Source organism: Lacerta agilis, chromosome 5 (assembly GCF_009819535.1).
Source record: "Lacerta agilis isolate rLacAgi1 chromosome 5, rLacAgi1.pri, whole genome shotgun sequence".
Lineage (NCBI taxonomy): Eukaryota > Metazoa > Chordata > Lepidosauria > Squamata > Lacertidae > Lacerta > Lacerta agilis.
The window spans coordinates 8654849-8666202 of NC_046316.1; the positions used below are offsets into that span (position 1 = coordinate 8654849).

The window sequence follows — 11354 nt, forward strand, 5'->3', positions numbered from 1 at the left end:
TATCCCCAACAGAGTTCCAGTCAAACAGATTCTACATCAGTTTCCAACAGTAGAATGCTCCCAATACTTTATCACTCTTTAATACATTTATGTCCCATAAATCTCAACTGTATGCCAAGGACCTCAACCTTGAGCTGCAATCATAACAAGGTAGGATTTACTTCTAAACAAACATGGATTTTTGGCCTGATTCTGAGTGGTGGCATTTTGTGCACACTGCTGGCACTGTGATCATCAAGTTTCCAAGTGGACTGGCAGCACTGATTAAAGTAGCTTCAGAATTTGATCTTTCATCTCTTTGCATCTTATTTGAAAAATGTTTTCATGACAGTGTTTGCACCATACACATAAAGATGTACTTGCTTTATTTATGCCTTATCCCATACAAAACAGCAACTGTTTTTAGTAAAAAGTCTATAGCTTTACATCATGAAAAAAATAAGTCAACAGTCTCCAAAGTTCTGTTCATTAATTCTTCTTTAAAAGTTAGTGAAGTTCTGCACACAACTATTTACAAGCATCAATTCAGAATAAACTTGAGAGCCAACACCTTAAGGTGGACCTGGAAACAGGATCAAAGCCTTTTATCATAAAGAAAAGAGCCTGTTCACACACATTACCTTGTCATTGCACACATGTTGTCAATATCTGAAGAACACAAAGGTTCAAGAAGCATAAAATGCCACTGCCTTGTGCTATCAATAAGTGGTCCTTTGCAATATGAATTATAGGGCAGTGTGGAGAACTACAACTTACTGCCTATCATATTCTTCGTCTGTGGACAAGAGCCAATAGCTCAGCACCAATGCTGAAGTTCTCCTTCTAATGTGTCAAGTTTTCAAGCTCTTCAAGTGTGTCAACATTGTCTGGGCTGGTTTATCATCTGAACTATAATTAAACTGTTTATAAAGCTACCTCCTGAGTATACATAAAATTAGGCAATCACTCAATTACATATAACTCAAGTTTTATGCTTTGTATAAAAAAGTAGTCAGGTGAAAACATTGGTTGCAATTTCACAGCTGCCATACTCCAGTTCTCCAGACTGTTAGATAAGACAGTTTCAGGTGTATGTGTCTTCTTGAGTAAGACATTCCTTTCTCAAAAAGCAGCCAGTAGAATGCATGCTTTACAGTCATGAAGTATGTCAAAACCTAACATGCCTCCAGCTCAAATTCATCTTCCACCAGATGGTCAATGCTTCTCACTTTGGTGGGTGTGCCCATACAGTTTTCCTAAAACAGATGGAAAACTTGATTAACAAGCAAGACAAATAGCTTTACATACATACATACATACATACATACATACATACATACAATTCATATACTGCTTAGCTACAATTGTCTCTCACTCCTGGGACTTCATTCTTAACACTCTCTGTTAATCATTAGTGCAATTTTTTTGCAAAGTACAGTTGAACCTCGGGTTACGTACCATCCTCCTTACGAATGCTAACCCATAAGTAGATGCACCTAGTTGCAAACTTTGCCCTGGGATGTGAGCAGAAGTTGAACGCCAGCAGGTGCAGCAGCAGCAGGAGGCCCCATTAGCAAAAGCGCACCTCATGTTAAGAATGGTTTCGGCTTAAGACCGGACCTCCGGAACGAATTAAGTTTGTAACCAGATGTACCACTGTAAAGAAATGTATCTTGCCAAGGGGATTCAATAGCACAGAAGGGCAACAAGATGGCTTTAATTTTTCCTAAGTTCTGGGTACCTCTCCCTCACACCATTATGGTTTTGCTCCGGAAGAAAAAGGCAGAACTGTGAAAATTTAAGATATTTCCCCTTCCTGTCTAATATTCACACTTTATCTACTATTCACTCACTCAAACCTCATTTTTTGCCATCATTGCATCACACCTTAACTTGTAACTTAATTACTGAATTTATTCTCTTTTCTCTGCACTTTTCACAAAAAGCCACAACCTCTACACCTCCAGGTCTTTTGTAAAGAAAATCTTAGCAATTATATATGTTCTATGCTGTAATGTGACACTTCAATTATTCCTCTGAAGAGACAGAACAACTTAAAATAATGTCCATGCTATGTCGGAATGGAAAAGGAAAACTGATCATCAACTTCCTGTTCGTGAAACCTGTCCCTCTACAATTGCTGAAGTGTTGCAATGTCATAATACCGTATTTTTCTGTCTATAAGATGCCCCATGTATAAGATGCCACCTATTTTGGGGGACTCAGATTTAAGAAAATCGGGGGAGATGGCCCCGTGTATAAGACACCCCCTATTTTTTTTAGGTAAAAAACCTAGTCTTATACATGGAAAAATACGGTAGTTAGAATGGGAGGTCACTCTGAAAAATGTTCATAATGCAACTTTTGTCAGATATGTCAATCTGGTTAAGGAAAATGTATCACCTAGCAAAGCAAGGGCTGTATACTAAAGGCAAGAAAATGTTGTCGGGGTGGGAGGAGTGGAGAAATGACAAATGCAAGCATGTGAGGTGGGTGGGAAAAGTATACACAAACATACTAAAGGAAGGGGAAATACATTCTGTACTGAGTGGGCTGAGAAAAGAGGGACAGAAGAAGCATGGGAAGGTGAACACAAGGGAAGAAGAGTTTTACAATGCCTATGGAAAAAATAGAGGTGCTATGTACTCTGATGAGGTAGTTTTGGAGACAATAATAAGCAGGTACTGGGTAGCTCAACATCAACTAATCCAGCAGTGCATCAGCTGTTGGCAGTCCACTAGCTTTTGGCAAGCAGCTACTACCTTTCAGACTTTGTTGCAAGATTGGGTTAATCAGTGATCTAGCACCCTAACAGTAATGGATACTTGTACATGCTGAAGCAGAACTAACAAAATACTTATTCCATGATTCAAAGTACTTACATCATTATCCTGAGAGCTTCCTTGTGACCCAGCAGAATTACTTCCTATAGATTCTGTTTCCATGTCACCAAGATCAACAGGACTACTGTGAGGGGAGAAAAGCAATTATCAGTTATTAATTTTTGATAGTTATATATTCCCCAAACAATGTCTATGAGTAATCAGAACCAAGATTCCAAGCCAATGGTTTCCAAGTTTATACATCTGGCCCCATAGCTATACAGTGGTACCTCGGGTTAAGAACGGACCTCCTGAACTAATTAAGTTCTTATACTGTGTATAAGAACTTATCTTGTACTGTGTATTTCGATAGCTATTTAAGCTTGGTTTTTAAAACCTTTAACAGTTCACATTAATTCTGAAATACTTCTGGGAGTTAAGGCAGTTTTAGTTCTTAGTCACACAGTTTCGTGTGTATAAATGCTATTGAAAATCAATGGTCTTAAGCTCCCCCATTACACAGATTATATGCTAAACTTTGCTTTAAAACGAAGTCTAAATTGAATAACTCTTAAACCTAGCTAGATTAAGGAGAAGCTCACTATAACTGAAATTATTAAGATCTAAACAGACAGTCCCTCATTTTTTAAAGTTGTTAGTTTCTATTCACTCTAAAGATACCTGGTACTTACATTACTTGCATGTCACAACTTCTTTCACCAGGAGGGTCCCAAAAATGAAGTGCAACTTTCCACAGTCTGATTTGTTGGTCCCAGGATCTTCGGCTATACTTCTTAAATTTATTGGGAGTCCTTGGATGGACCCCTGGAACTCGTAGACACCTGGAACAAAAATTAAAAACTGTTTACATGGCATTTTTAACCAAGTTATGCTTTTATTCCAAATGCAAGACCAAGTATTAATTACAGTAAATTTTAATTAATCAAAATTTCACTTCATTAGTGTCATTCTTTCTGCTTACTATTACCTTTAGCAATTTAGCAAAACAGTTGCTTAATTTAACACATATCTGAATGCTTCAATTTAGAACATTATCTGCCTGTATACTTCAAAAGACAACTGACCTGTTCAAGTGATTAATCACAGAAACTCTAAACATATTCAAAAATCTAACATCAAATTAAAATAAGACCATGGATGAAAAATAGCTTTATTCTTTAACAAAGGCAGTATATTATAATCAAGCCATACTTTACGTTTGCCATAAGTGTCTGCAATGAAACCAGTAGCAAGTTATAAAAGGAAACCCACATGCTCGTGGTAAACAAGAAAACATACTTTGGAACTTCTCGAATATATCTGTCATATGCCAGTGTGTTCTTCCCATAATTTATTTGTTTCTGTCTCCTCATCAGAACAGCCTCATCCGTCTCAAGTTCCACTGCTGCTGTGGACTCCTTGGAGTCAGAACTGAAAATACAATGTTGATTTTTATTTTTTTTAATCTACCTTTTCATGACAGGTTAACAGCACCTAATACAAATGAAATTGTAACACAATATAGTATAGGTGTCCCCCAACTTACACAGGGGTTACGTTCCAGGCCCCTACACTCATAAAGAGTAATTATGTAAAGTGGGGAGCACCCCCCACTTTTAAGGAAGGCACACAGGGAGGAGAGACTCAGCCTGGAAATTGCTCAGGGTCGCTGTCCAGCCTGCCTGCCTGCAAGGAGCCAGTGCAAGAAGGGCGCCACCAGAACTGGTGCCAGGAGGGGGGTGCACACGCAATGGAGCAGGAGAAGCAGAGAGAAGGCACCTCTCACCCTGCACTGCTGGTTGATCGCAGGCACCTGTCTCTCACTCAGGCAGCAGCCCCAAACAAGGGGAGGCCAAACTATTTATTTAGCAGTGGCCAACATAAATGCAGTTGCGCATAGATGGTGGTGGGATGCTGTACTGAAATGTATCCCCATGGTGAAATGGATGTGTTCCTTTTCAGGGTTTCAGCCAACCTTGAACAGTAATCTTTTGGCACTATTGGGGCTTGTACTGGACACCGTTTCTGCCCTCCTAAACCCTCAATCCACTCTGTTATATAGCTTGACCTCAGCCATGCTCTGGTGGTAGGTACCCTTTAGATTGGACTACTGTAATGTACTTTACACAAAGTCTGCCTTTGAAGATGTTTGTAAACTCCATTTAGTTCAAAACATGGTTGCTGGGGCTATGTGTTATGATCATACTAAACCAATGGCCCCCAATTCTAACTAGACCCCAATCAATATCCTGGGCTCAGTTCAAGGTGTTTGCTTAAGTGCTTCTCAGCCTAGGACTGGGGTACCTATCTCACATGTGCATGTCTGTACAGTAAAATCTTAAGCAAAAGTCATTATTTTGCCATCCGCGACAGTGGGTCATCACCTCTCAGTAATGGTATCCTGGCTTTGTAATGCTCTTTCCTGAAACACTTTCCTAGAAATGAGAATGTTCTGATTTTGGTGCCAGGCAAATACCTTTTTTATTTTCCTAGGCTTTTAAAACTAAAATCGTGTTACATTTGGTTTGAGATTTATGCAACTTCTAGAACGAAAGATTTTAGATGTATGGGTGTAGTATTTTATATTGTTATTTTGTAAGCCACCTCCAAAGCATGCTGAAGGGTGGAGTAAAAGCACTCACTAGTGAAGGACTGATAATGAGGGCTAAACAGATGATACATTAAAGAACAGGAAAGCTCTAGCTTTTTCATAGCTAACCAGAAAAAGTTTAGTTCAGAATAAGCATTTCACCACACCCAACAGATGAGTTGGACTCTTACCTTCCAGAAGACAGCTTTCTCTCTCTTCCATATTCATTTATCAAGAGTTTTCTTTTGTATCTACAAAATGTACTTTTATTTTAGTACACATTTCCACTATTTTATTATCATAGCCACTCTACTGCAGTACGAAGATGCAGGACCTTTACATAAGGCTGCTAACTGCTGAAACGTTAAATCTTGGTCACCTCATATTGAGGCTTATTTAATAAATACTCAGTTACTATACAGTTGAGTAGGACCCATTCAATCTCTTCATAATCAGAACAGTTGCTCCAAGTAAAGAAACTGTAAGCTTCTCCCAAAACCTTTACATCTGATGTCATTACTGCATTCAGCTTTAAGCTATGTTGCCCTTGTAATAGCTACAGCAGAAGCCTTTTCCCAAGGACCTAACAGCTTGGGTGCAATTGTTTCCATTTTAACAATCCCACTCCTACAGTGATTTACCAACTTTAACATTACAATGATACCATGTGACTCAGGGGTGGCAAATTACTGGCCCACATGCTAGGTGCAACGTGGGGAGCCCCCTCACCTCTGTATCATTTAAGACTTCAAAAAGTATTTCCCTTTTCTTAAGAAACTCACTGCACACACATTAATATCTTTAAAATATTATTAGAAAACAAGATGTAAATCCTTCAATAATAATTACAATAAACAGCTTTCATTGTTTTCTGCAAGCAAACCATAATAATCATTTCCCAATTTATTTTCCCTACTTGAGCTATACTCCCCAAATATTAAACATCCCCCAACAAAGACTACAGATTCACTCAATCTTGCAATAGAAACCAAGCACTTCAGTGCAGGAGGGCTGGAGATGTTACTGCTGGAAAGTCATGGCCCTTCCTTTCCCACGCACAGCAAGAACCCCTTCCCTGCCTCCAATTAAGATTGAAAACAGCCTTTTAACTGTTGTGAATATTTTGCAAGCATAAATTGCTGTGCAGGTAAAGAGGTGATCTTCAGGGATATTGTGGTTGGGGAAGGTTAACCCTCCCCTCCCTAGCTGCAATGCCCATGAAGATCTACGACAAGAACAAAAAGCAATCAACTAATATAGCTCACTAGGTCACTTCCCAGGCTGCTCTCATACCAATAAACTTATCCAAAATGGGTAGTTTTATCATTACATAATTGTTTTACTATATTTTATTCCACTTTACAGACCAATTATTGTCTCTCAAGGACTTACAATAAAGTTATAGTTATATTGTAATTTTGTACAATATAACATAATCAGTAATTGTTTTTTGTTCCCAAATGAAAAAGACCAAAATGTTGTCTTTTTCTCAATATGGGAGTCATCAATATTATTCTCAACTCACTGCTCAGAGGAATAAATCAATGCTCTCACATTCAGAATAAGATCTACTTCTAGCATCCAAGACAGACAGTTAAAATTTTGCCATCTCATCAGTACTAAAAACACGTAAACATAATAGGCTGTATGATAACAATTACAAAGTTATTTACTAGAAACTACTTCTCAAAAATTAGATACAGCTTCTCATACCGTCAAAATCAACATCGTGACATAATATTAAAATTTTAATATATTATGTCACGATGTTGATTTTGACACTATGAGAAGCTGTATCTAATTTTTGATAAGTAGTTTCTAGTAAATAACTTTGTAATTGTTATAATACAGGCTATTACGTTTACATGTTTTTTCAATTGGATTTGCACAATAGAGGCATTCTGGTGGTTTTGATCTCGTTAGTAGTAGGCAGCCATTGAATATTTCTACATCCCAACAAATGAATTATGCAGCCATACCTTGCCATTTCTTTATTAACATTAGTCCGCATTTCATCTTCTTCAACTGCACTTCCCCAGTCTGAACATCGTGAACGAGGTTTATGGCTTTCTGGTGTTGTGAAACTATAAACCAAATCCCAATAAATATAGAATTGCAGCTTTAAAACAATATTGTTGAAAGTACAATAAAATGTGTCCTGTACCAGTACGCCCACAAATTAAACAATTCAATTTGAATTTTTCCATTTAAGTTCCTCTAAAAGTGTAGTACAGTGGTACCCCGCTAGACGAATGCCTCGCAAGACGAAAAACTCGCTAGACGAAGGCATTCGTCTAGCGGAAGGCTGCCCCGCAAGACGGAAAAGTCTATGGGGCTGCCTCGCAAGACGAAAAATTTTCGTCTTTTTTTTCCGTTTTGCGGAGCGCGGCTGTCATTGCCGCTCCGCAAGACGAAAATTTTCGCAGAACGAATTATTTTCGTCTAGCGGGGCACCACTGTATACACCTAGTATGCTGCAAGTGCATAATCAAGTTTCAAAAATTACTGCATATCTATGCATTATAAAGTTAATTTTAACTGTTCAGCATACTTTATATACATACCTATCTGGCCTACTGTCCGACAAACTGCATGTATTTTTATCATCAGAATTGGACATGCTAGGATCATGTGTGCTTCTCTGTTTGCCATCTGCTCCACGCTTCCTTCCTTGAGTCCAACGAGCTGGTGGTCTGTGAGGAAGCAATCAGAAAGTGAAAACTGTAAACAATTTTGTATATGTAGACTATAAAGTCACTAGAAAATGCTTGTGGGGGAGGCTTATGGGGCTGTTATTGGGCTGCCATTCTTGTTTTTATTTTGATTATGTATTTTGTGTTTTTATATTGTGATTTTATCCTGTGAACCGCATTGAGATGAGACCTGCAGGTATAGGCAGTATACAAAGTAAATTTTTTTTAATACAAAATTTAAATCATAATTGGATTGTTCTACTTATGCCCTTTGAGGACTTTACAACTAACTATGCAGATAGAGAGAAGAGGTGGGATAATCTAAAAGAAAAAAACCGCCTTCAGATGACTTGACAAAGCACTGCATTTTGGCGTTTTAACCACGCATCTTAAAACTGCACCCTAGATGTGGAATATTTATTGACAAACATGTAGCACAAAGAGTCTCCTGTGCCCCCTACACCAGCCTTTCTCAACCTTGTGTCCCCAGATGTTCTTAGACTACAACTCCCATCGTCCCTAGCCAGCCATCACACATGATGTGAGTTGTAGTCCAACAACATCCGAGGACCCAAGGTTGAGAAAGGCGGCCTTAAGACCGTTTCATAAGCAGAGCTGTTCTCTCAAAGAGTTCCTCCAGTTTAGAGTTTCCTCTATTTCGGAAAACTCGTCCCAAAGCGTCCAATCGATTCACCGATTTGTTGTTCCGTGGCCTATTGGAACAGTACACAATAAAACGAACTCCCAGAACATCAGCAAACGAAACAGACATTCACTCTTAGCGATTACAATAAACGATGGCTGAACTATTATCAATTAAAAAAATAACTGGAAATTATGAAATGGGGGGGGCATTACTCGCATACAAAGCAAGCAAACAAACATATCTATCTCTCTCCCTTCTTGGTTCCCTCATTTGCCTTACAAGGGTCTCCTTCCTTCTCGCTGACCTACTTCACAGAAACCGTAACAGGCAGATTTTGGAAGTGTGGGGGTGGGAAGGAGTTTCAAGGCCCTCTCTCGGCCCCCTCCCTTCGCCTCGCCGGCTGAGGCACGAAAGGCGGCCCTCGACACAAAGCGGCCTGGGTCGCCTTCAGACCCCTTCCCCCCCCCACACACACACAATTCCCCTGAGGAGAAAGCAGAGGACACGCACCTACTGTGAGCGCGGCCACCGAGCGGGCTCCTCTGACGCGACGACATGGCTGAGCCGGACAAAAAAAGAAAATAGCCGCTTTTCCCCCTCCGCGCCTCGGTGCCGCCGCCGCCTTCCTTCCTTCCCTCCCGCCAAACAAGAAACGACTGCGCTCCCCTCCCTCAAGCGAGCCTCGAGAGAGAGCGCCTGCGCGAACACCGGCTGGGCGGCTCCTACCATTACGGCGCGCGGTGGGGGGGGTCCTTGTCCTTGTCACGCGGTTTTCCCCTCGCGTCTTCGCGGAGAGCAAACCACTTATGCATATATATGATGTATGTATAACCCAGTTTAGCAAGGGGGAGGGGCAACGGCGGCAGTCTTGATTTCCCCTCCCCCTCTCTCCGCATATATTAATTACCCCCACTCAGCGATGAAGATGGTACGTCCCCCAAGGGCTGCGCCAATGGGAGTTTTCTTCGGCGCTCACGGCTCCTCCCCGCCCCTCGCCCCGCACACAAGCGCGCGCTTCCCTTTGTCCGCCTGTTTTGCCTCGCTTTTCATAAGCTCCGCCCACTCGGCGGGATCAGTTGGCGGGAAAGTCTGAACTGCAAAGGCACATAGACATACGGCAAACGGCAAAACCCCGGCCAGAGCCGGATTTACATATAAATTAAACAAGCTACAGTGGTACCTTCAGGTTACAGACTCATCTAACCCAGAGATAATGATTCAGTTTAAGAACTTTGCTTCAGGACAAGAACAGAAATCGTGCTCTGGCGGCGCAGCGGCAGCGGGAGGTCCCATTAGCCAAAGTGGTGCTTCAGGTTAAGAACAGTTTCAGGTTAAAAACGGACCTCCGAAACGAATTAAGTACTTAACCAGAGGTACCACTGTATAGCATAGGGCCCTCCCCCTCTCTGGGGGGGGGCTAAAAAAAATTTAAAGAAAAAAACTAGATGTACGTTTCCATAAGATAAAAACAAATAAAATAAAACCTACATACAGCAACAGTGTTTTGTGTTGTGTAGGCTCTGATGATGTACATATTTTGTTATATGCAATTGGCTTTAAATACCTATTAGGTTCATAAATTTCCATATAGCATATAGTCAACAAAAAAGCCACAATTTGTTGTCAAAGAACAGCTGGACATATAAAGGGCCCCATTACCTTCTTGGGGCCTCATCAAACCTACCGTAAATCTGGCCCTGGCCTCTGCCCTGTTTTCTGTTTGTTTGCTTTCTCCACATCAGTATTGTGTGCCTACTACTAAGCATATTTAGCCCTTATTGAGTTGTTTTATGTTCCCCTCCACTTAAAATTCCCTTTTTATTTTTTAAAGCACTCCTGCAATCCTTGACAATCACCCCAGTGATGATTGGACTGTCTTTGTGCATGGATAGTACAATTCTGGCAATATTACTGGCATGGAGTTTCCTCGTTTCCATGGGATCACAGCCATGTGATTACCAAATCATGCCCTTACATTGAGGCAATAAGCAGTACATGCAAGTCAGGCAAGGAGAGTAACTGCAGCGCAGCTGACTCTTCACAGAAATGCCAGGGAGATGAGAGGTGGTGGCATTGTCAAAAGGCACCCAGCAAGCAAGGGATAAGAGGAGCTCTGCAATCCTTAAGTGATTCATCTAAACCAGAAAGAACGTTAAGTCCCAGGAAGCCCAAAGAGAATTGTTTGATTACATCAGTGCAACTAAGGGACCGTGAATATCCAGAAAGAACCAACACTTGTGTTCTCTCTCTCCCTCTCTCTCTCACACACACACACACACGTGTAGTGGTTAAGAGTGGTGGACTTGTAATCTGGTGAACTGGGTTTGATTCCCCGCTCCTCCACATGCAGCTGCTGGGTGACCTTGGGCTAGTCACACTTCTCTGAAGTCTCTCAGCCTCACTCACCTCAGAGTGTTTGTTGTGGGGGAGGAAGGGAAAGGAGATTGTGAGCTGCTTTGAGACTCCTTAGGGTGATGATAAAGTGGGATATCAAATGCAAACTCCTCTTCTTCTTCTGCCCTGAGGGTTTGTGCATTGCTAATTATCCATAACAAGCAAATACAGAACCAACAATGAGTTTATGTATACTAAGGAAGTGAAAAAACAAGGAAGGTTGCAATACA

General features: G+C 40.8%; 1 protein-coding gene across 1 annotated transcript; it reads right to left on the reverse strand.

The window, feature by feature from the left end:
- Positions 1-344: 344 nt before the first annotated feature.
- Positions 345-9343, reverse strand: SLBP (stem-loop binding protein). Its single transcript, XM_033148406.1, has 8 exons — positions 9241-9343; positions 7956-8084; positions 7371-7475; positions 5583-5642; positions 4101-4232; positions 3494-3643; positions 2862-2946; positions 345-1235 (listed from the first exon to the last, which is right to left on the reverse strand). The coding sequence occupies exons 1-8, from the start codon at positions 9285-9287 to the stop codon at positions 1155-1157; spliced, it is 789 nt and encodes a 262-aa protein (XP_033004297.1). The 5' UTR covers positions 9288-9343; the 3' UTR covers positions 345-1154.
- Positions 9344-11354: the final 2011 nt, after the last annotated feature.

What these genes read in the sequence shown, in the direction of transcription:
- SLBP (XM_033148406.1), bottom strand. Translation starts at nt 9,287, where the DNA reads ATGTCGTCGCGTCAGAGGAGCCCGCTCGGTGGCCGCGCTCACAGTAG. An exon ending in TCGGACAGTAGGCCAGATAG is followed by an intron (nt 7,476 to 7,955) that starts GTATGTATATAA and finishes TTTGGTTTATAG; the next exon opens with TTTCACAACACCAGAAAGCC. An exon ending in GTTAATAAAGAAATGGCAAG is followed by an intron (nt 5,643 to 7,370) that starts GTATGGCTGCAT and finishes TACATTTTGTAG; the next exon opens with ATACAAAAGAAAACTCTTGA.